General features: G+C 43.6%; 1 protein-coding gene across 8 annotated transcripts in view; it reads left to right on the top strand.

Annotated features, from left to right (window-relative positions):
- The window catches only part of col13a1 (collagen, type XIII, alpha 1), a 71,307-nt gene that overhangs the window by 24,233 nt on the left and 23,532 nt on the right, over nucleotides 1–23,542 (top strand). For 7 of the 8 annotated variants that reach the window (XM_084321660.1, XM_084321661.1, XM_084321658.1 and 4 more), the window contains 14 exons: nucleotides 2,404–2,445; nucleotides 2,562–2,579; nucleotides 3,506–3,532; nucleotides 6,652–6,696; nucleotides 9,148–9,174; nucleotides 9,978–10,022; nucleotides 16,489–16,569; nucleotides 16,690–16,716; nucleotides 16,863–16,898; nucleotides 17,736–17,792; nucleotides 17,882–17,905; nucleotides 21,113–21,166; nucleotides 22,152–22,196; nucleotides 22,841–22,975. In XM_084321660.1, coding sequence (XP_084177786.1) covers nucleotides 2,404–2,445; nucleotides 2,562–2,579; nucleotides 3,506–3,532; nucleotides 6,652–6,696; nucleotides 9,148–9,174; nucleotides 9,978–10,022; nucleotides 16,489–16,569; nucleotides 16,690–16,716; nucleotides 16,863–16,898; nucleotides 17,736–17,792; nucleotides 17,882–17,905; nucleotides 21,113–21,166; nucleotides 22,152–22,196; nucleotides 22,841–22,975 — 663 coding nt within the window. The remainder of the gene's footprint in view (nucleotides 1–2,403; nucleotides 2,446–2,561; nucleotides 2,580–3,505; nucleotides 3,533–6,651; nucleotides 6,697–9,147; nucleotides 9,175–9,977; nucleotides 10,023–16,488; nucleotides 16,570–16,689; nucleotides 16,717–16,862; nucleotides 16,899–17,735; nucleotides 17,793–17,881; nucleotides 17,906–21,112; nucleotides 21,167–22,151; nucleotides 22,197–22,840; nucleotides 22,976–23,542) is intronic. The other variant, XM_084321659.1, reaches the window with a different exon arrangement.

Here is a 23,542-nt window from a genome sequence, read left to right as displayed (position 1 = left end):
AGAGTGGACTGTGTGTGTGTCTAGAGTAGACTGTGTGTCTCTGTCTAGAGTGGACTGTGTGTCTCTGTCTAGAGTAGACTGTGTGTATCTGTCTAGAGTGGACTGTGTGTCTCTGTCTAGAGTGGACTGTGTGTCTCTGTCTAGAGTAGACTGTGTGTCTCTGTCTAGAGTGGACTGTGTGTCTCTGTCTAGAGTGGACTGTGTGTGTGTCTAGAGTAGACTGTGTGTGTGTCTAGAGTAGACTGTGTGTCTCTGTCTAGAGTCGACTGTGTGTCTGTCTAGACTAGACTGTGTGTCTCTGTCTAGAGTAGACTGTGTGTCTCTGTCTAGACTAGACTGTGTGTCTCTGTCTAGAGTAGACTGTGTGTCTCTGTCTAGAGTGGACTGTGTGTCTCTGTCTAGAGTAGACTGTGTGTCTCTGTCTAGAGTAGACTGTGTGTCTCTGTCTAGAGTAGACTGTGTGTATATGTCTAGAGTAGACTGTGTGTATCTGTCTAGAGTAGACTGTGTCTCTGTCTAGAGTAGACTGTGTGTATCTGTCTAGAGTAGACTGTGTATCTGTCTAGAGTAGACTGTGTGTGTCTAGAGTAGACTGTGTGTCTCTGTCTAGAGTAGACTGTGTGTATCTGTCTAGAGTAGACTGTGTGTATCTGTCTAGAGTAGACTGTGTGTATCTGTCTAGAGTAGACTGTGTGTCTCTGTCTAGAGTAGACTGTGTGTATCTGTCTAGAGTAGACTGTGTGTATCTGTCTAGAGTAGACTGTGTGTCTGTCTAGACTGTGTGTGTCTAGAGTAGACTGTGTGTGTCTAGAGTAGACTGTGTGTCTCTGTCTAGAGTAGACTGTGTGTCTGTCTAGAGTAGACTGTGTCTCTGTCTAGAGTAGACTGTGAGTCTCTGTCTAGAGTAGACTGTGTGTCTGTCTAGAGTAGACTGTGTGTGTGTCTAGAGTAGACTGTGTGTGTGTCTAGAGTAGACTGTGTGTCTCTGTCTAGAGTAGACTGTGTGTCTGTCTAGAGTAGACTGTGTGTCTGTCTAGAATAGACTGTGTGTCTCTGTCTAGAGTAGACTGTGTGTGTGTGTCTAGAGTAGACTGTGTGTGTGTGTCTAGAGTAGACTGTGTGTGTCTGTCTAGAGTAGACTGTGTGTCTGTCTAGAGTAGACTGTGTGTGTCTGTCTAGAGTAGACTGTGTGTCTGTCTAGAGTAGACTGTGTGTCTGTCTAGAGTAGACTGTGTGTCTGTCTAGAGTAGACTGTGTGTCTGTCTAGAGTAGACTGTGTGTGTGTCTAGAGTAGACTGTGTGTGTGTCTGTCTAGAGTAGACTGTGTGTCTGTCTAGAGTAGACTGTGTGTCTCTGTCTAGAGTAGACTGTGTGTCTGTCTAGAGTAGACTGTGTGTCTCTGTCTAGAGTAGACTGTGTGTCTGTCTAGAGTAGACGGTGTGTCTCTGTCTAGAGTAGATTGTGTGTGTGTCTAGAGTAGACTGTGTGTCTGTCTAGAGTAGACTGTGTGTCTCTGTCTAGAGTAGACTGTGTGTCTCTGTCTAGAGTAGACTGTGTGTCTCTGTCTAGAGTAGACTGTGTGTCTGTCTAGAGTAGACTGTGTGTGTGTCTGTCTAGAGTAGACTGTGTGTCTGTCTAGAGCAGCGGTTCTCAAACTACGGGTCGCGACTATTTTGGCTAAATATGCCTCATTTTATAAATGTGTATTGATAACATAGTGCTGTAATTAAATGTTCTAATAAATATGCATGATCAAGTTCAACAACATGTGCTTTTATTTTGATATTCTTTATTTCCACGTTGAAATTACGCGATACATTAAGTGTGGGGTCACCAAAAAAAATCCTAAATAAAATGGGGTTGTGGTATAAAAAAAGTTTGAGAACCCCTCTTGAGTACACGTGTATCTGGATATCACTGCACCAACCCACTGGACTGCGCTAGGCTGTATGAGATTGTTATTGAGTTAGACTTTTATTTTGGTACATACAGTAGTCTCCAGCTCCTAATGCATCTAGTGTAGAAACCATGAATGGTGCCACATGGTGATTTGCAATTGAAACAGCTGTCCTGTCATAATTAGCATATCTATAGATGGGGTGACTGGGGTGAGTTCTGTCCATGAAGCATTTGCAAGTCACTACAGTAGTGGCATCAAGGTGTGCGTTAGGAACTGGAGACTACTATACAATGAGATTTCACTGAATTACGGTTCACATAAACGGAAATCAGTCAAATGAGAACCTTGTAGACTCAACCACTAAATTGTGTGCTTATTCCACGTGGTTGAGTATACGCGGTCCTCGTTTCAAATCATCAAACATTTTAGTGAGCTTTAATTCATTCTGAAAGTGGTTGCATGTTGTGTTTTACTATATCAAGCTCCAATGTTTCATCTAATAGGGTAAACCCGGTGAACCAGGGAAGCCAGGAAAAGACACACGGGTTGGTTTTGTTTTTGTCTCTTTAACTTATACCTCAAATCAAAATATGTTGGCATGATATTGATTTCTCATACTTTTTTTTTAATCTTTTACACATTTCTTTCATCTTTCTCACAGCTTTTACCAGGAATGAAGGTAAACTAATTTCTCATGTTTAACTAATTGTAAAAAAAAAAAAAAAAAAAAAAAAAAAAATATATATATAATAAAATAAAAATAAAAGCATATATGTATGCATGGGTTTGATCTGTCCATCAATGTACAATGTAAAAAATATTAGATCATGGTACGATGATTGTAGTGACCAATTATGGAAATGCCATATTATTACCATTGGTATCATGGTTTAAATTGGATCATAGCATGGTATTATCTTTGTGCAAATGTGGTACCATGGCGATACTTTTAGCATGGTAGTATCATTACAGTACAGTAGTGTTATTCTGTGTCAGTAATGATGTTTGATCTATGATGGACAAACACACTCTGAACAGATCAGACCCAGTCCAGTGTTTGTTTCCAGTTCCTGTGTCTCTGCAGCTGCTGTGAAGTTCATGGTGCTACTCCACTTCCACACTAAAAAAAACTCTACATTTGAAATGTGCGCGTTTCTTTTGGACGGGCAAAGTAACGCTACATTCCCCCGATACATTAATAGTCACGGATCATTTATGAGTGGGAATTCTGATTGTAAGGTCACAGCAACGTATAGTCTTGTAAAGCAGCACGCCCCCTTTCTTCGTTAAAAAAAGAAAAGTGAGTTCAGATCACAGTGGGAACTCGGGTGTTTCTTACTTTTGGTGAGCTTTATTACACACAATGAAGAATACCTGACCTCAACTGGGCTGGAGCATGATTGTAGCCATCTGGTTAAAAAAGAAAAACATGGCTTTGAACCCTTCAGATCAAGTCATAGCATGTACTGTAGAGACCACATGCTTGGCCTTCTGTGAATCTCCATGCAGACAAACTTGGTGGTGGGGGGGGGGGGGGGGGATTGAGAGCATGTTGTATTGGCTCGACAAACTGTACATGGAAATTAATGTGGCTTCTTTACACAGGGTGAACCCGGCATACCAGGTATAAAGGTGAGTCCTCGATCTCCATATTTAACATGATCTTAATACAGTTAAAGCATTTTTACCAATTTCAAATGAAAAAGCATTTTTTTATTTGATTTTAAATACCACACTGTTAGGTGGTGATACAATGGCCAATGTTTTGGGGCAACATTGTTCCCTAGACATTCCAAGACACAACATTTATCCCAAGGTGATCAATAAAGGAATATCTTATCTTATCTTATAAGACAAGATAATATAAGATACGATATTCCTTAATTGATCCCCTTGGAGAAATTCAGGCATCATAGCAGCATGGGGGAGGTGGGAGGGGAGGTACGGGTATATGTGATAGTAGAAGACATGATACAGGTCATAAAATTATTTAAAAAAAGTAAAAATAGAATAAAAATAGGCAGTGTAAACAATATAACAATATAATTAACTCTGAGTATGCGCATATGGTCAAGTAGGCAGTGTAAATAGGTCAAGGTGCAAGATGAGGGTATGTATGTATATATGTATGTTATGTTATGTTATCTTATCGTATCTTATCTTATCTTATCTTAAGTGTGCGTCTCAACGTGTTTATACAGATTGCGGGGCACCTCTTGTTGCCCAGATAAATTCTCCTCGTGTTCCCGATGACGACCCTGTCGTGTTGCCTAAAGCGTTTCCCAGTGCACCGCCCCCGGGTGAGGTGTTGTTCCAAATACACAAAGCACATATTTTCCATTGAGTAATTGATGGGAATTCCTTCACGGGAGGAAAGCGCTATCTATTTATGTTCTCTGGTCGTGGTGGAAAGAAGATTGCATGCATCCATGTGCTTTCCAGGAGCCTACCTGCTGGGATTAAAACAGAAACAGAAGGAAGCCATTCTTCTTTTCATCCCATGCCTTGATTGAGAAACATTCTGTTTCGCTACATTTGGTATTATTCAGACGATTTATGTGTCAGTTAGCAAAACGACACCCTATACATGGACAGTACTAGAGACTACAGCTTCACACAATACATACATTAAGTAGTTATACTTTATTTATCCCCGCGGGGAAGTTATTCTTCTGCATTTGACCCATCTTAACCCTTTCACTACCACACTACAGAAGGTTAACCTTTCACTACCACACTACAGACGGTTAACCGTCTATAGTGTGGTAGTGAAAGGGTTAACCTTCTGTAGTGTGGTTGTGAAAGGGTTAACCCTTTGTCGCGTGGCAGTGAAAGGGTTATCCTTCTCTAGTGTCGCAGTGAAAGGGTTAACCCTTTGGTAGTGTGGTAGTGAAAGGTTAACCTGTATTGTGGTAGTGAAAGGGTTAACTGATCAGGAGCGGTGGGCAGCCACAGACAGCCGGCCGCCGGGACCAACTCCAGGTGTAATGCCAGTACATCTCTTTTACTGTATTATACATTATTTAAACCATTCTCTCTTGCGTCTCCTGCCATGCTCCCTTGGAAGTAAGCCGCATTATAATGAAATAAAGCTAGATTTATAGTTAAAGGGGTATTCCACCGAATTTGACTTTTACTGTAGGTTGTAGTTCTTTCCATAAAATATGGCAAGATTTAAAAAAGAAAAATCTTTTATGAGTTTTGAGTTATGACCACTCAAAGTGAGGAAAATGCAATCCTACTGTATGACATCATCGGATTGCGCTGACTGAAATGGTTGTTGTAATAAAATGTTATCGCCGGTCATGTTCCCTTGGCTATATTAAACATCAGCGTATTGTTCTCCTTCTATAAATGTAGATGTTTAATGTAGTTACGTTAACGTGACTGTCCATGACATCTCCCTTCAGCCATCTCAGGCAGAGCAGGCCAGTGATGTCATAGGATTGCATTTCCTCCATAATGAAGCGGTTTCATTGTTGTGGTCCAACCATGTTCCCTTCTGTCCACAATAGAGGTCTTGCACAGAAGGTTTGTGTAGTTTTCTGTCTTCCAACATGGCTGCCTGTAACCTTTGGTAACCACTTTCAAAAGAAAATGCCTAATTCCTGTGCAGTGGTAGCTTAGGTAAAACATTGGAAAAGCATGATATCACTGTTCCACTGTAAGACACCAAATTATATATATTTATTGTTGATATAATTCTCATATATTAACACATATTATCAACCATAGTTTTGCACATACAGTACAGTAGCAACTGTTGTTTTGCACATACAGTAGCAACCATCATTTTGCACATACAGTACAGTAGCAACCATCATTTTGTATACAGTAGCAAGCAACCATTATTTTGCACATACAGTAGCAACCATTGTTTTGCACATACAGTAGCAGCCATCGTTTTGTACATACAGTACAGTAGCAACTATCGTTTGGAAATACAGTAGCAACCATAATTTTGCACATACAGTACAGTAGCAACCGTTGTTTTGCACATACAGTACCAACCATAATTTTGCACATACAACCATCGTTTTGCACATACAGTACTGTAGCAACCATCGTTTTGCACATGCAACTGCTGTTTTTCCAAGATGGAGGGCATGTGCATATTAAGCATTCAGTGAACAGCCTCTATTCTATTATTCAATTCAAGTGATTCTGAATCATATTATTATTATTATTATTATTATTCATTTCAATAAAAAAGGGCAAAAGTGAGTGATTCATGGGGGTTGATCCAGGCTAGTCCTACTAGTCTAGTATTGGTGCTAGTCCTGGTGATCCAGGCTAGTCCTACTGGTCTAGTTAGTACTGGTGCTAGTCCTGGTGATCCAGGCTAGTCCTACTGGTCTAGTTAGTACTGGTGCTAGTCCTGGTGATCCAGGCTAGTCCTACTGGTCTAGTTAGTACTGATGCTAGTCCTGGTGATCCAGGCTAGTCCTACTAGTCTAGTTAGTACTGATGCTAGTCCCGGTGATCCAGGCTAGTCCTACTAGTCTAGTACTGGTGCTAGTCCTGTTGATCCAGGCTAGTCCTACTCATTCACCCCCAACACAAAGTGGCATCGCAACACCAATCACCGGTTTGCTTTAAGAAGTCTGTTTTGAATTTGTGGCACATTTTGAAAAAGTTCTAAGCATTTGTAAAATGACTGTCCACAGAATATTTTTGTATATTCCCAAATCTAGAATAGGCCTTCAGTGAATGTGTGGTTTTTAATCTGTGCATCTTGTCTCCTCCTGTAGGGTGATCGAGGTGATGGTGGCCTCTCAGGTCCTGAAGGTCCCAAGGTAGGATTCTAGATGCTGTTTAATTTCTCTGCTCGCTGTGCAGTTTACTCTGTTCTTCATCATATGTCTTCTATGCAGAATCCAGCCCTGACAGGCTAATAGGGTCCTGCTTAGGATAGAGCTGTTGAAGAGCCGTCCCTTTAGTTCTAAATGACCAGGGGTGGACACCACCCACCCCCAAACACACACACACACACACACACACATTTGAATGTATTTATGTCCACATAGAGAACATCAACACAGGACATAAACACACACACACAGAGTCCCAATGGCAGCTTAGGGAGCTATACTTGGCTTTGAAGTACTGCGGGGGGGGGGGGGGGGGGGTCAGGGAGAGCTCTGCCTGTTAAACTCTCCACGTGTTGTCCTTCTCCGCTTTTCCATGGCTTAATGGACTTCCTCTGGAGGACACACACAAAAACAAACACACGTACACATAAACACATACACACACACACACACACACACACACACACACACACACACACACACACACACACACACACACACACACAGCAACTGTTTTTTATTTTATTTTTCACATTTTATCTGGACCAAGACGGTATACGTGGGGTGAAGGCTAAGTTATTGAAGACGTAAATATTGAGTAACGGCTAAGTTAATGAAGACGTAGATATTGAGTAAAGGCTAAGTTAAGGAAGAGGTAGATATTGAGTAAAGGCTAAGTTAAGGAAGAGGTAGGTATTGCTTAAAGGCTAAGTTAAGGAAGAGGTAGGTATTGCTTAAAGGCTTGTGTTGTTGTCAAGCTCACTACACAGCAGTGGCTAGAGGAGAACATAGAACATGAATCCTTTCAGGTGTATGATTTTAAGATAAGATAAGATATTCCTTTATTGATCTCCTTGGGGAAATTCAGGCATCATAGCAGCATGGGGGATGGGGGGGGGGGGTACAGGTAGTAACACAAGCAGTGTAAACAAATAAGTCAATATAATTTACTAACTGAAATATACAGTATTCACAGTATCACATAAGGTGCAGTATGCATAAGGTAGTGTTATAATTTACTATCTAGCTAACTGAAATATACAGTATTCACAATATCACAGTATTCATCTTACATCCTCTACCATGTGCGCCCCCCCCTCCATCAGACCCAGGGTTAGCCCAGCATGAGTGCTTGGGGCAGGCTAAACGTCTTGGCCATATGGACGAGTACGTCAAACTGTTCCGCTGCCTCTGTCTCTGTTGCAGCAAAACCACAGCCAGCTTGTATCTGTGACATACTCCTCTCTGAAAGTGATTATTATTACCTGAGGCCAGACATACAATCACAGATTTAAGCTGCAGGGGTTTTTGTGTGTGTTTTTTTTGCATGTGTATATACTAGTAAAAAATACCATTTCACTCTATGGCTGTAAGAGGAATTTTCTGCGGAACGCTGCAAGAACCTTTACGTTCAGAGCTCCTGTGCAGATTATTGCCTCGTAAACTTCAGCCGTTCGTCCGCATCTCTCAGTTTTCCCATGGAGTCGTCCCAAAAAACGGCTTATATGGTTTATGAGGTATGAGGATGATGGTCAACCGTACTGTAGGTTATAGAGAGGACATGGTGGACTAGGTGATTGATTCAAAAGAGTCCCTGGTGATATATGATGTATTTATCCTGTCAAAATAGATTATTTGGGCTACTGAGCTGTTTGAGACACAAAACATTTCAAGTTGTTCTCATTTTGTGTGCCAGTATTGAGTGCCAGGGCCCACATTCATAAATTAATTTAAGATAGGATTATCTAGAATCTAGATTCTATAACCATCATGCCCCGCCAAATCACTGTTAACCTGATGAAGACATGGTACTTAATAGCGCTGCTTGTGAGTGAAGAGCATTTGTGGAGCTCAACTCTTGTCATGTGATTTCCTGCTCCCCTCCGACACACCTGTCTAGACGTACAAGTGTACAAAGGCTTTTTCTGGAGTCCATTCTTTCTCAAGTTAAAAAGCAAAACTGCTCCCGGCTGGATCGAGCACACCCGACTATGGCAAGCTTCATGGATATGGTCCCAGGTCGTTGTTTGTAAAGCTTTTTTGGGTCTTTTGCTCCATCTAGTGGGATGGAATGGAATGGAAAGGATTATCATCAGCCATTTGGTGAATTGTTTTACCCAAAGTGCCTTGCAGAACCGCGAGGGCATAATAATAATAATTCATTTTATTTATATAGCGCTTTTTAATAACCCAAAGACGCTGACCATAAGCAAAACAAAGAATAGAGAAACATAGAATCACAGGGAAACAAGCAACAGTATGAATACACATAGCACGGGTGGCACCAGTGGGAATCAAACCCCTAACAGTTTGCCGCTGATGGTGCCATGCTCTATCCATTGAGTCACAGGACCACTGCACATGGCTGTTTGTAATGCTATCTGTTGTTGACTCTTGAAACCATCATTATCTGACTGATGTGTTTTCATCTCACAGGGACCAAAGGGCGACGAGGGAATCAAGGTAAGACTATATATATACAGTATATATATCACATGTCTCTGTTGTTTGTTGTTGATGCTGTGAGTTGTTTAGCTCACATGCAAGCTGCATTTCCCATGATCGGAACAAGAGAGAGAGGAGTTCTGTGTGATTATTTCATACGGCCCACCTGTTGGAACACAATATACCCTATAATAGACCCCATTTCTTTGTTCTTTTACTTGTCTGCTTCATGAATGAACAGACTTTTTCTCTCATCATATCCTCACTGAAGAGGTTCCTCCCTCTGAAAATATGGGAGAGTGGCGGTGTGTGTTGAGTGTGCACGCGTGTGTTTGCATGTAAGTGCGTGAGTGTGTGTGCGTGTGAGTGCGTGTGTGTGCTTGCAGGTTAGGGATATTATCTAGAATAAACCGGAGGTCCCTACGTTTCTTAATCCTTGGGGTGTAGATAAACAGTGACCTGGTTGCCACGTCTGGGCCAGATATCAAGGAGCTTCAAACGTTTCCCCCACGCCCCGACCTTATCCTCTTTAAACTCCCACTTTGATTGAGGGAATATTCAATCACACTTCAATCACACTGTATTCAATCACACTTCCTTCTTCAGTCTCTCAGTCTAAGGACCACCTTGATAGAAGGCCTGCGCTCAGTCCACCTGGCCTCACCATCTCTAGAAAGAGAGATGTACGTGACCTCGCGTCACATGAAGGAGGAGCGTGCCTTCGGCTCCCCGGTGCCATCGCCAGTCTTTTTATTCCCCCCCTGTTTGAACTGTGTGTTTGTCTTTTGCCTCTCGTCCTGAATGATGTGTCCCTTCTGTAGGGAGAAGAGGGAAGGAAGGGTTACTCTGGGGAGAGAGGAGCCAAGGTACAGTGCTGAGGGGCAGGGAGGGAGCCGTGTCGTGTGGCATGCTGATGTCTCTAGACCAGGGATGCCCAATGTGGCCCTCCTCAACATTCTTTTTGTCCCTCCAAAGAATCCAGAGAGACATAAAACAAGCTTTATTTATTTAAAAAAAAGTTTATTATACGGATACATTTTATAGAAAGTTTAAATGATTTATGCAAGGCATAATATCAACACAACCTTGACCTTAGGACACTTGCTAATGGAAGTGCGCAGTTTGCTAGCTTTGTGTGTTACATTTGTAAACGTGAAAAAGTATTTTTACATCGAAAGATCTTAAAAGTAGCCTTCTACTGGTACATCTGGTAGAAGGCTTGGCATCTTGGTATGGATTTCTACCGGTATACTGGTTCAACCATTATACCGTCCACCCCTACTTCCGGCCCTTGGCCCTCCACTTCAAAAGGTTTGGGCATTCCTGTTTTAGACTGCGATTTGCATGGCAAGACCATGGGGGTCACTGCTGGAGAGAATTTGAACTTAATCCTTTGGTCATTTGAAAGGCCACTCTCAAATGTTTGTATTTGGTTTCATGAATGTTGCACATTCAAAAGCATTCTAGTTTCCCATCGCGAGAAGAGGAGCTGTTATGTCCATCACTGAACACAAACAACCAGCTTCCTCCTGAGGATTCTGAGCACATGTGGCTTCCATCCTTTGAACCCCCCCCCCCCTTCTGCAGCTCTATTTAGAAACACTGAAATACATCCCTGACCAAACTCTTGGTCCCCTATTTGAAATTCCAATCATACATATCAAGATCATAATGTCAATATGGACACCGAATTTTGGATTTTGACAAGCAGCAGCAATCGAATCATTACAGGTTTTCCTCCGATATACGTCCGGATCAGGCACCGAGCACAGACACATATTTCAACTCCCCTACCTTACATACTCCACCATCCGGGAGCCCCAGCCGGCCTGTAACCATGGCGAAGCGCGGTAGCGCTGGCGGTAGCAGCAGCGGCCTGGCGTGTGTTTTCCCCATTAGACCCTACAGATGGACAGACTGGGAAAGAGAAGGAGGAGAGGAAGGAAAGGGAAGGAAAGAGCGTTGGGGGGGGGGGGGGGGGACTCGAAGGAAAGGAGCATATCGAGACGGTGGTGTCCACGGGAAAGAGAGGAGAGAGCGCGGGAAAGAGGTTTTATTGTTTTATAATAAAGAGAAATGGCTTTCGCAGGCCAAATCCTTCAAAGTCAAGGAATAGTCACCTAAGAGTTTGAGGTTTTGCCTCGACCCCCATGGGTCTCCGTTCTATATTTAAACTCACTTAGCTGGCTGACAGTTTCCCCCTCAGCCAGACCGGAATATAGCGGAACAGGTAGGGATTTCGTGGGCATAAGTCATGCCGATTAATATCTCCACCGGTGCCGACCGCAGAGGACGAGTGTGCGCCGCAGACATGACCACTTCAAGCCCCCAGCGCACAGCGGGGCGCCGGCCTCAACGTCTGGCCCCGTCTGGCCCGCGGAGGAAGCAGACACCACGCGCCGCCGCTGGACCTCCTGTCCTTCTACCTCCGGCGAGGTGAAATCCTCCACCATTGCCGCACAGCAGATTACTATTAGGCCGTTACAGCGGATGTGAGTCTACCCCCGGTCTACTTGGGCTTGATTTAATAAGCCCTGCCTTTTTTAAAGAGGGCCTTGATTTAATTTCCCCCCAGGGAGGGTCAGAGCCGAGTGGGCACTCAGGAACGGGGGGTGGGGAGGGGCGGGGGTGGAGGATGAAAAGATGGTGGATGATGTCGTGACTCGGAGGAGCGTGTGACTCTGGAAGAGGAGGTGCGTGAGGAGGAAGTCGGCTCGGCCAAAACTGGCGCTTCTCGAGAGCGGTCGGAGAGGTCTTTTCTGCCCCTCCTCCACTTTCCCCCCTCTCGGTGGAAATGACAGCTGGGGAGGTCATTATGAACCGAGGGGGAAGACAGCAATTAAGTTCTCCCATCAACCCACCCGGCCCTTATATAGTTCGCAGTGGCTATAGTTCCATGTGTGACAACTTTAAAGGCGCTGATCTTTTCCCTTGAATCTTTGTGTTTCTCCCCGCTTGAATGAAATTCATAAATCCGCCCTCAGACGGAATCTTTATGATGTCTTGGACAGCGAAGTCCATTATGAACATAGACAGCTGTCTCCCTAAGCTGGATATCAGAATTTAGAAATCTGCAACGTCTTCAAGTGACACTTTTAGGAGTTGACAATGAATTGGTGACTGACTTGGTGAAAGAATTTTAGTTTGAGCCATTACAGTCAAATTTGTTTTATGGGGGGGGGGGGGGGGGGGGCTTACAGCTCTGAATCACAAAACTTACCAATATTCCTGTCTCTCTCGTATTCAGCTTCAGGAGAGCCTTGGTCTTGTTCAAAAAATGGACCCAAATTGAGTAAGGCCAGTCTTACTCTTAGACCCTGTGTCATAAAAGAAATATTATTACTCTTGTCACATGGGGGCCGACCGGAAACACACCCACGATCCATGTTGGACCCCGGCCCACAGAAAGAACCGCTGATTTAAAGGGGTCTTGTTCTATGAACATGATCTCACCAGCAATCACATTTGATTACAGCTGGGCTTCCTTGTTTATAACTCGATATGTTTCGTTTGTTAGCATATCCAGCTGCCTCCAGGCGTAGTATTTCACTGTTTACACCACTAATGGAGCGACTTCCAAGTCACTACAGAAACACTTGAGGCGAGAGGTCCGGAGACTGTGTCACACACAGTGACAGGAAGCCTTGGCTACAACACAGACGTTGTAACAGTCTCCCCTCTTTACATGACGGTGAGGAAGCCTTAGCTACAACACAGACATTGTAACACTACAGTCTCCCCTCTTTACATGACGGTAACGGGAAGCCTTGACTACAACACAGACGTTGTAACTAAGCAACCGACCCCTGCAGCAGTGGTGGAGGATCCTAGTCTTCATGAGAAGCAGGATGATTAGTTGGTTCCATCACATCCCTCCCCAGAACGTTCCCTCTGAAGTGGAAAGGCCACGTCCGCCAGGCTTCAATGAAGAGATAGCGTATTGATAAATCATGACCCTGGCATGTCAGTTGACAGATACACGCAGGCCCACACCCACTGGGTATCGCAGGCACATGGAGAGCTGCATGCTTATGCGTGCACGTGCACACACACGCACGCACACACACACACACAGACACACACACACACACACACACTAATGTTAAAATAGAAGCAAAAGAGAGTGAGGAAAGCTTAGGGCGCACCACTAAATGGACCAGAAGAATACTGCAGGCTGAGCGGAGGAGGAGAAGCGGGAGATCAAAGAGAGGCTGTGTTTCTTCTTTAGGGGGCTGATGGGACCCTGCCATGCGATTAGAGCCGTCACCGCTCACGTCCTCCTGGGGCAGGGCGGCGGGGATGAGGGAGCCTTGACAATATGCTTTCATCTCCCAGAAACTGATGGACGCTATCGGACACTCTATCCTGGCACGGCACCTCCCCTTACAACCCCCCCCCCCCCCCCCCCCCCCCTACCTGACGTTGACTGTGAATATCCCACCACACAAACACAAACACACACACACACAATCCACCACAGCCCCATTGCTCTTATCCCTTCGTTCAATCCCTCACTCCCCATGGATCAGTCATGCCTCCTCCTTCTCTCCATTCTACCCCACCGCCCCACCCCCCTATGCCCTAACCACAGCACCTGTCAGAGGCCCCAGTTAGAACTGCACTTGTTGGGCATGAGTTAGCGGGTAGGGAGCGGGGAGTGGGTCTTGTACCAGCTTGGGCACGACCACCTGCGTGTGTTCTGACCCAGAGGAGCCAGTCAGGAGCCAGTCAGGAGCCATTCAGGAGCCAGTCAGGAGCCAGTCAAGAGCCAGTCAGGAGCCGCCAGTCAGGAGCCGCCAGTCAGGAGCCAGTCAGGAGCCAGTCAGGACTCGGAGCCAGTCAGGAGCCGGTCAGGAGCCAGTCAGGAGCCAGTCAGGAGCCGGTCAGGAGCCAGTCAGGAACCAGTCAGGAGCCGGTCAGGAGCCAGTCAGGAGCCAGTCAGGAGCCGGTCAGGAGCCGGTCAGGAGCCAGTCAGGAGCCGGTCAGGAGCCGGTCAGGAGCCGGTCAGGAGCCGGTCAGGAGCCAGTCAGGAGCCAGTCAGGAGCCATTCAGGAGCCAGTCAGGAGCCAGTCAAGAGCCAGTCAGGAGCCAGTCAGGAGCCAGTCAGGAGCCAGTCAGGAGCCAGTCAGGAGCCAGCCATGACTCTGTATGCTGAGGATCATGTCCCCCATGTTGTGTTCCAGTACTATTAAATAGTAAAATTGTCACTTTTGAAGATTGCATGAATAAGCAGCTGTGCATGAGAAGCATGACTGGTGCCTCGTGTTACCTTTTTCTTGGTAATACGCTTGAGTGTGTTTTATCTGCCGTACCCCTGGCATGAAATCTATTTTTCTTTTATTGTTAATTTAATCTTTTCGAATTGTTTATAATAATATTTTTAGGGTGAACTTGGAATGCCTGGAAAACAAGGATTCAAGGTAGTCTAACCCTCACGCCTGATCACGATAATGTGTGCTTTTCCCAGACTTGATTGGACCACACCAATATTTACTGTTTGCAATTGGTCCAGTTCTTAACAGTTCTTTTGCATGCTGCTAAAAAGCACTTCCTAACCTAAGTATTCCCCAAAAAAGTGAGTGAGCTCTGGTTACCGATATTTGTTCTGACTCATATTTCGGGTATATGTATGTATATATATATCCTCACCCACGGTATCGTATGTTCAAATTAGTTACAACCTCCTACCGCTATCCTCTTTCTGTATCCATTAGACACTGGGGTCCTTAACTCCACAGTCTACACAAAGTACACCTATTCCTGACGGACGAATAGGATTGTAGGAGGTGCAAATGGAGCTCCTCCCACTCTGCGATTTGCGCGCATGTCTGTGGTCGCAGCTGTGTCTGTACATCATGTTTAGAGTGTCTCCTCGTTAATCTTGCCAATTGAAGAGGAGAGCAAACACACAGATGAATTAAATAACTCTTGTGTGTCCCTTACTATTTATAACAACCAATTTTGCGGGGTTGATGCAGGCTCTACATGGTGTACATGGTGTCTACATGGTTTCCTAACAACATAACAACAGACTTGATATTTGCATGGATGCAATGCAAGAACCATAAATGCCATGTCAAGGCTGACGTGTTTATTGCATTTGTGTGTGTGTGTGTGTGTGTGTGTGTGTGTGTGTGTGTGTGTGTGTGTGTGTGTGTGTGTGTGTGTGTGTGTGTGTGTGTGTGTGTGTGTGTGTGTGTGTGTGTGTGTGTGTGTGTGTGTGTGTGTATGTTTGCACTCATGCACGCATGCTTATATTGATCCTCAAACAAACACTTGTACCCGTCCACTTACAAGAATAGCTTTGCATCCTTGTCATGAATTTAGAATGTACTGTATCTTCCCTTCTCACTTCCTGTGGCTAACTGGTCATTATTATACACAATCTTGTCAAATGGGTTTGTGATAACTCTGATCTTCCTTCCCCTGGAAAGGGCCAAGCTGGCATCTCTGGGACCCCTGGCATCCCAGGCAAGAGGGGCTACAGGGTAGGCCTGGCATGGAATGGGCATCCTAATTGTTTTGCTGTCCCATCTGTCAATCATCCTTGTTCCCATAGCGACTAGGCCTTGCATCAAGTCATCCAATCATTGCATCCGTCAGTGTTTGTCTTTGTGATTGACCAAAGCTGTGAATAAGTCCACTCGCCTCATCCCGCTCTCTGTGCTATTAGCCTGCTCAGCTGGCTGTGGTCGATATGCTTTGATGTCAGTGGTAGATGGTACCGTGTAGTTAGCCAGGCCTGATTTAGATGGGCTAACTCTAGAGTGTTTGTTCTACCGCTGTGATGCCATATACACCAACTGCACGTGTCATCACGTGCCGCTGTCTCTGTGTCGTGTGATGTGAGTAGCCACGTCACCGCCTGTACGTCCCCCCGTCGTGCGCTGACTCACAGAAAGGGACATTTTGTGCCAAAGCCGCCCTCGTGTCTGAATGTGCTGTGATCTGTGGGATGTAGTGGCGTATGGAGATTCAGTTGACCGATCTCAAACCCCGCCCTCTGTTGTGATCAGAGGATCAAGAAAACAGGGCGGGGCTTGAGATAGGTCAATTTTAAGTGTTTATGTCAACACATACAGTAGAAAGAATCAAATAATCACATGTGTGTTGCAAATGTGTTGTTCTGTGGATGTAGAGCGGATATGTTGTTCTCTTGTGAATCATTTCTGTTTCAGTAATTTTTCATGCATTGTTTGTGATCCACCCATACAGTATAAATACTGTACCGTGGTACCGCTACCGTGCCTGTGTACATAAGAGTTCTTATCCGCATTGTGCATATTGTGTGTCGTGCTGAATAGATTTAACACTGTATTCTCTCTCCGGCAGGGAGATTCTAGTGCAGCAGGTCAAGGAATAACCAAGGGAGAACCAGGCTCACCGGGACTGCCTGGCCTCATAGGATCTAAGGTTTGAACCACACCACCATACCAAGTTTCATAACATACAGCTGTAAATGATATATAAATCATATATCCAATTAGTAGGCTAATATCCAGAGATGTAAATTGTACGGTCATTATTTTCCAGGGTGACAGAGGCGACCATGGAATTAAGGTAAGAGGAGAGGAAAAGATCATATACAGAGAGCATTACCTATCACACACTACTCTATAAAAACTATGATAACTACAGTACACTTCTGATTCTGACTATAAATGCACAGGGATAATCTAACTGCTATATCCTTGTTCCACCACTAGGGGGAAGCAGGTTCTGAAGGCCCAGCTGGACCGAGAGTAAGTGAAGACACTTTATGTTCATGATATGAGTAATTCGTGTTAGGGCTGCATAAAAGTAGATTTTCCCTCCAACAGCTTTACAGAATAATGTACCCCTTCAGCAAAGTAGGTATCCACTTAACAAATATATGAGGACATTCTCAAGTGTGATGAGTCTAAGGCAGTGGTTCTCAAACATTTTGTTGTCAATGACCCCCAAGTTGATCAAAAATTAGGCTGCAGACCCCACAAAAGAGACCTTTTACACACTTTGTGTGTAACTTTGTGTGTAATGAATCTATAATCTACAAGAGTTTCCCTTTTTGAATTGAATTACTGAAATAAAATAACTTCCACGATATTCTAATTTATCGAGCTGCACCTGTAGGCTATATGAGAAGTTTGTCAACAACAATTTAATTAATAATTTTATAAATTGGTGTCTTATTACTGGATGCTGTAAATAAGTCACAGTGGAACAGTAATATCATGCTTTTACAATATTTTATCTAATGCACAGACGTTAGTCATTTTCTTTCGAAAAGTAGTTACTTATGGTTACAGGCAGCCATGCTGGAAGAAAAGAGAACTGCACAGAAATCCCAGGCAAAGCCTCTATTCCAGTTCCTGTCTATATTGTAGTTGATGATATAACAGTAGAGAAAGTTAAACCTCAGTTTTGTGAATGAAAAAGTGAAATGTAACTAGTCCTCCCTATTTTTCTGGGAACCCCCTGGAACCCATGAAGGACCCCTAACCCCACATTGAACCCAACCAAGGACCCCTAACTCCACGTTGAGAACCACTGGTCACAGACCATAAACATATTATGTCTTTATTTCTCCAAATTAACAGGGTCCTCCAGGTCCAACAGGAGAACCAGGAAAGTCAGAAATCCACAACAACGAAAACGTACGTCTCCCTTCTTCCATTCCTTTAGAGAGCTCCATGATCAGCAATCAAAAATCCTTTTTGAACGGTTCTGCATTTCTTTTCCACAGGATATCCGGAATATACCTTTGATGGTAAGTGATCCTTGATCCTAGTTTGCCAAACTCCTATAAACTGAAGGTCATACCTGGTCTTGAATTCTGGAAACGAGAAAACACACTCTTTGCCAAACTTGTCTTCAGTCAATGTTTGTTTTTGTCCTCTATCCAGAATAATGTGATTGTCTGCACACACAAGGAGGCATTTTGATGCTTTAAGTCTGCTGTGTGCATTAAGGTGAGACAGTACCCCCTAATAGGCAAAACAAATATTTTAATAGATATCATTATGAAACCTTCCCAGTTTGTTATGTACATAAAAACTATGAAAAAACATAGGAAGCATGTGATAGACTTCAGGGCTCCCTAGACCGACCAGTGGGGGGCACATGTGCGCAACGACCAGGAAGGGGAGGGGGGAATTGGCATGAGCGACTAAATTAGGATGGGAGGAAAATACAAAAAAATAGGAGGAGAAAAAGTGAAAAAAAAATTGCAAGTTTTCTGAATTGTATGTTTATATATGCAAATGAGGCACTTCCTCATTAAATATGCATCGATTTGCATATATAGCCAAGTTTCGCATCACAAACATGGATAATGCCAGATTAAAAAACTTGGTTTCATTTGGTTTGATACATTCAAAAATAAACTTTTCACAGAAGGGATTGTGGCTATGTCCTCTTATCAGCCCATACATCAGGAAATACTGTGTCTACTGTAATATATAATATAAATATTAGGGATGTCCCGATCACGTTTTTTTGCTCCCGAGCCGATCCCGATCATGTGATTTTGAGTATCTACCAATACCGATATTTCCCGATCCGATCAACAACAAAAAAATTAAAATTAAAATTAAATATATATATCTTTTTTTTTTTTTACTTTTTTTTTTTTATTCAACAAACATGACCATGTTCACGTCTTAAACTCATACTGAGGCCTTAGTTTTGGTTTTAAATTGCATATCATCATTCATTTATTTATTGTCACACAGAGCAGAAGAATTTTGCCAAAACAAACCAATAGTATCCAGCTGCAGAACGGCAGACCAGCCACACTCTCAGACCCAAACGCATTTCCTTTGATTTAATTATACATCAAATGATTTATGAAGTAAACTTTTCACCTGGATAACATCAACATTCAGGGTGAATGTAATGTGAGAAATTGGGATTAAAAAAAAGAAAAAAAAATGGGTCTGAGAGTGTGGCTGGTCTGCCGTTCTGCAGCTGGATACTATTGGTTTGTTTTGGCAAAATTCTTCTGTTCTGTGTGACAATAAATAAATGAATGATGATATGCCATTTAAAACCAAAACTAAGGCCTCAGTATGAGGCCCCGTTTAGACGGAAACGCTAGCAGGTGAATCCGCAAAAATATTTTTACGGATGTGCCTTTCGTTTATACGGAAACAGCGTTTTTACGGGGTGAAACCGCAAAAAAGTGAGACTACCTTCCAGGGTGGAAGTCCTAGAAACGCAAAAGCTTTGCGCTTTCGTCTAAACTGTCAAACCGTATAAATCTGTTAAAACGATGATGAAAGGTTTGTCACGGCTCTGGTCGCGCGTACTGCTTACGTCACAGGTAGCAGGTATGCGCCAGTAGCCGAGACGTAAACAAAGCAAGTATGTCTGACTTATATCAACGGAGATCACCTGAAGGCTACATTGGCAGTACTTTTAACCCTTTCACTGCCACACGACAGAAGGTTACCCCTTTACTATCACACAACCGGCTGTCGTGTGGCAGTGAAAGGGTTAAATACACAAGAATCTGTCCCGCGGCGTGACTGGACCCACTGTCTGTGAGTGACTCTGCTTTGGTGCAATCACATTCCCCATCCACAGTCTGCGAATCAGAGGCAGAGTAGGGCGGGTCTTCACAGCACGTCATGTGACATATGCGCCAATCGTGTGACAGCGGGTCTCCGTCGTTACAGCGTCGTCTGCACGGAGAATTCCACTCCAAAACGCTTGTCTAAACGTAAAATTAAAAGTGAAACCGCAAGATGACTTTTGCGGTTTCTGTTCACAAAACGCTCGTCTAAACGGGGCCTGAGTTTAAGACGTGAACATGGTCATATTTGTTGAAAAAAAGAAAAATATCTGATTTTTTTTTTTTTTTCTTTTTTTTTTGACCCCGATCTTCGGAAAATCACGTGAACGGCCCCGATCACGTGATCGGATCCGGACATCCCTAATAAATATAAAATGTACTATAAACCCGGCTATGAATGATATATCAACAAACCCTTTTGTAATTATAAGCAGGATATGGATAGGAAGAAATGTGTAAAGTTTGGTGTGTTTAGGGAAATGGAGTTCCAAGACTTTGTGTCTAAGTAAAATGCATAAAAACTTGTTTTTGAAAAAACAACCTCAAAGTTCTGTATTTGTAATTGTGATCTATGGACACAATCAGACAAAATTAAGTAAAATAAACAACTAAATGTGTGTTATTGAGGTTTTATTGTCACTAGTTTCATAGAAGACATGTTTAGGAAGCAAAATATAACAAAATCTCAATATCGTCGAAAAAAGGCGCTTTCGGGGGTACTGTCGCCTTAAAAAGCATAGACCACCACAAGACTTCTAGTATTCTGAAATCATGGGAGAGAGAGCGGGGGGAGAAAATGAATGAATGTGGATAAGAGCCTTGACATTAAGTGCTTGTAGCTATGGCTGTGGGGGTGCGGGAGACATGATCCAATATACTTGTATACGCCTGAGTCTCCTAAACACGGAGCGACCAATCCCAAGTCGATCGGCACCTTCTCAGCCGAGCTATAGCACTTTTCCGCACCTACTCCCGAACTCTGCATGCGCAGATTGCCCACGGAGTCTACAGTAGGTTCATCAATCTGCTCATGCATAGTTCGGGAGTAGGTGCGAAAAAGTTACTATAGCTCGGCCAAGAAAGTGCCGATCGATTTAGGATTGGTCTCTCCGTGTTCAGGAGACTCATGCGTATACAAGTCTATTAGATCATGTGTCCCGCACCCCCACAGCCATAGCTACAACCACTTAATGTCAAAGCTGAGGCTCTCATCCACATTCATTAATGTTCTCCCCCCGCTCTCTCCTCCATGAGCTCAATGTAACGTGGAAGTGCAGTAGTCTATTGAAATACATCTGCAGATGTGCAGACAGTCACATTATTCTTAGATGTTCCTGAACATCTTTGGCATGTTTTGGAGTTGAGGGTGTTAATCCACGGTTGTTTCCTCCAACCACCCAGGGCCCACCTGGATTACCTGGGTCTCCAGGAACACTTGGGTCTCCTGGCACAAAGGTACGGCCATTTACTTTTTACCATTTAAACCCAGTCAAGGGGAAAATCCACCCCAGGCTTTCATATTATTCATAATATTCACTATTCCATCACTATCTAAACTGTGCACTATGTCTCAAAGCCCCATGTCATCCATGTCTCCCTGCTATAGGTCACATATTTTATATAATCAAAAGCCTTTGAATTTCCCGTTAGTGTTGTAGTAATGTTTAGAATGCCCATTTTCCTCCATGTTGAGACAATGGTTGCTATCTATGTGCAAATGAGAAAAAAAAATTACTGGATATTGTAAATAAGTCACAGTGGAACAGTAATTTACAGTAACTCTTACAGTAACTCTTCCTGGGCTAGATCCACAAAGAATGGATTGCACGGTGCTAATTGCACCCTTACTTACAATTCATTATGAATTGAAAATGGGGGACCATGATGTGAACAAGACGAAAGTCTTTCTCTGGTCTGCATCCCCTTAACAATTGTGTGTATTGAGCCGTACTGTATTGTACCCATTCTGCAATCTGTTAATAACATTTTCATTCAATCAATCACTGTGCAGTGCAATCCATTCTTTGTGGATCTAGCCCCCTGTGTTTTATCAACCACTGCACAGAAATTAGCCAATGGTTACAGGCAGCCATGTTGGAAGAGACAACACTACACAAACATTACATACAAGACCTCTATTGGCTCTGATTATTGTGTTATAAAAGATGGATCTGGTACGGTGTCCAACAAGGCTTAGAACCTTAAAAGAGCTACTGTATGTATTACTGTTTCAAATTGTACAGGGAAGACAGAAACAAAAGAAGCCAAGTCTTCTTTTGTAGGATATAGATTAAAACTGTGCTGTCTCAACACATAGATCGTTTTCTGTAGCTATAGTATATTTTTTTCTTGATGTTGTGGTATTCTGATTTAGGTCACTCTAGGTTTTGAATGGCTAATCTGTTGCATGCATCTTTTGTGTGTGCTGCTTGTACCTTAGGGTGAAGTCGGTTTACCAGGTGCTCCCGGAATTGACGGAGAAAAGGTAAACTGGACAACAATTTCCTCATCATAATTCCCTTGAATGGGATGATAGGGCCATTACAGATGATCATGGTGACAATGATGTTGGTGATTATTAATAAAAGAAATAATAATAAAAAAAAAAAAAAAACGTACGTCTTGTCTCAAAATGTAACCTTGGCTTCTGAGAGAATGTGGAACATGAAATATCCATTGTTATTTACATTGACTTAAAGGGATAGTTCAGAATGTTGGAACCCTATTTCTTACTTACCAGTGATGTTGTCCACTGGTAGAATCCTTTCTCAGCACAATCCATGCAGTTCCTCATACTAGCTAGTTAGCCACAACTAATGCAAAGTCAATGGGGTCAAGCTCCTGTCTGTACAAACGGACTGAAGCTCACTGAAATGTACTCCACAGTGCACACAAACTCGATTTCAGTTAGCTTCAGTCAGCTTGTACAGACAGGGGCTCGTCCCCAGGGGCTAACCGGAGCTAGTGTGAGGAACGTCATTGGCTGTGCTGAGAATTAACTCAACATTATCATTGGTAGGAAATATCTCCAAAGGTTCCAAAAACTCTGAACTATCCCTTTACTATTCCCTAAAGGGACACCAGTGGTATTAGCAACAGTATGCATAATCATGACTGTGTGTCTGGCAGGGACCTAGAGGGAAGCCAGGAGACCCCGGTTCTGCTGGCCCCGCTGGTCCTGAGGGTCCCAGAGGACAGGGTGGTGTCATGGGCTTCTCAGGACCCAAGGGAGACAGAGGGGACATGGGTCCATCTGGATCACCTGTGAGTAACTGGTAGAACCACGGAGCCAGAACCCCCTCGCCACATCACACCGCTCCTCTGGGCTCCCACACCAAAGCTTGAATGTTAGATCTATCATTAGCCAGTGGGAATGGGAGGCTTCAACTCACATGGCCACCCTCTTATTATCTAATTAGAGACTTAACAAGAAAGGAGGGGACCCGGGGATGACAGTGTGTGTTGCCGTGGAGATGACAGTTAGCTCATCATGGCTTGGATCCCAAGTGTACCCCAAGACCAGAGACCATGCCACATGTACTGTCACTGGTCCCAGGCTGGATACGTACCGCTACACTTTGTTTTCATATCACAGCCGGGCAAATTAACATAGATGGAAATTTACTTTAGATCTCCCAGGCGATGGTACGTCATGTCATTTCATTTTACTTACTCAGAAGCATTTTATATTACAGATACCGGTACATTATATTACAGAGCAGAGGAGCTTAAATCTAGTGCATACCAGAAGATGTGTTAATAGTTTTTTCAGGAAATAAAAGTATAATGACTAATCGACTTACAGTCTTGGTCAACTAAGACCAAAACTGT

The sequence above is a fragment of the Notolepis coatsorum genome (genome assembly GCF_963971535.1).
Source record: "Notolepis coatsorum genome assembly, chromosome: 9".
NCBI lineage: Eukaryota > Metazoa > Chordata > Actinopteri > Aulopiformes > Paralepididae > Notolepis > Notolepis coatsorum.
The sequence above is the reverse complement of the archived record's forward strand: the minus strand, read 5'-3'. Positions and strand labels throughout refer to the sequence as shown.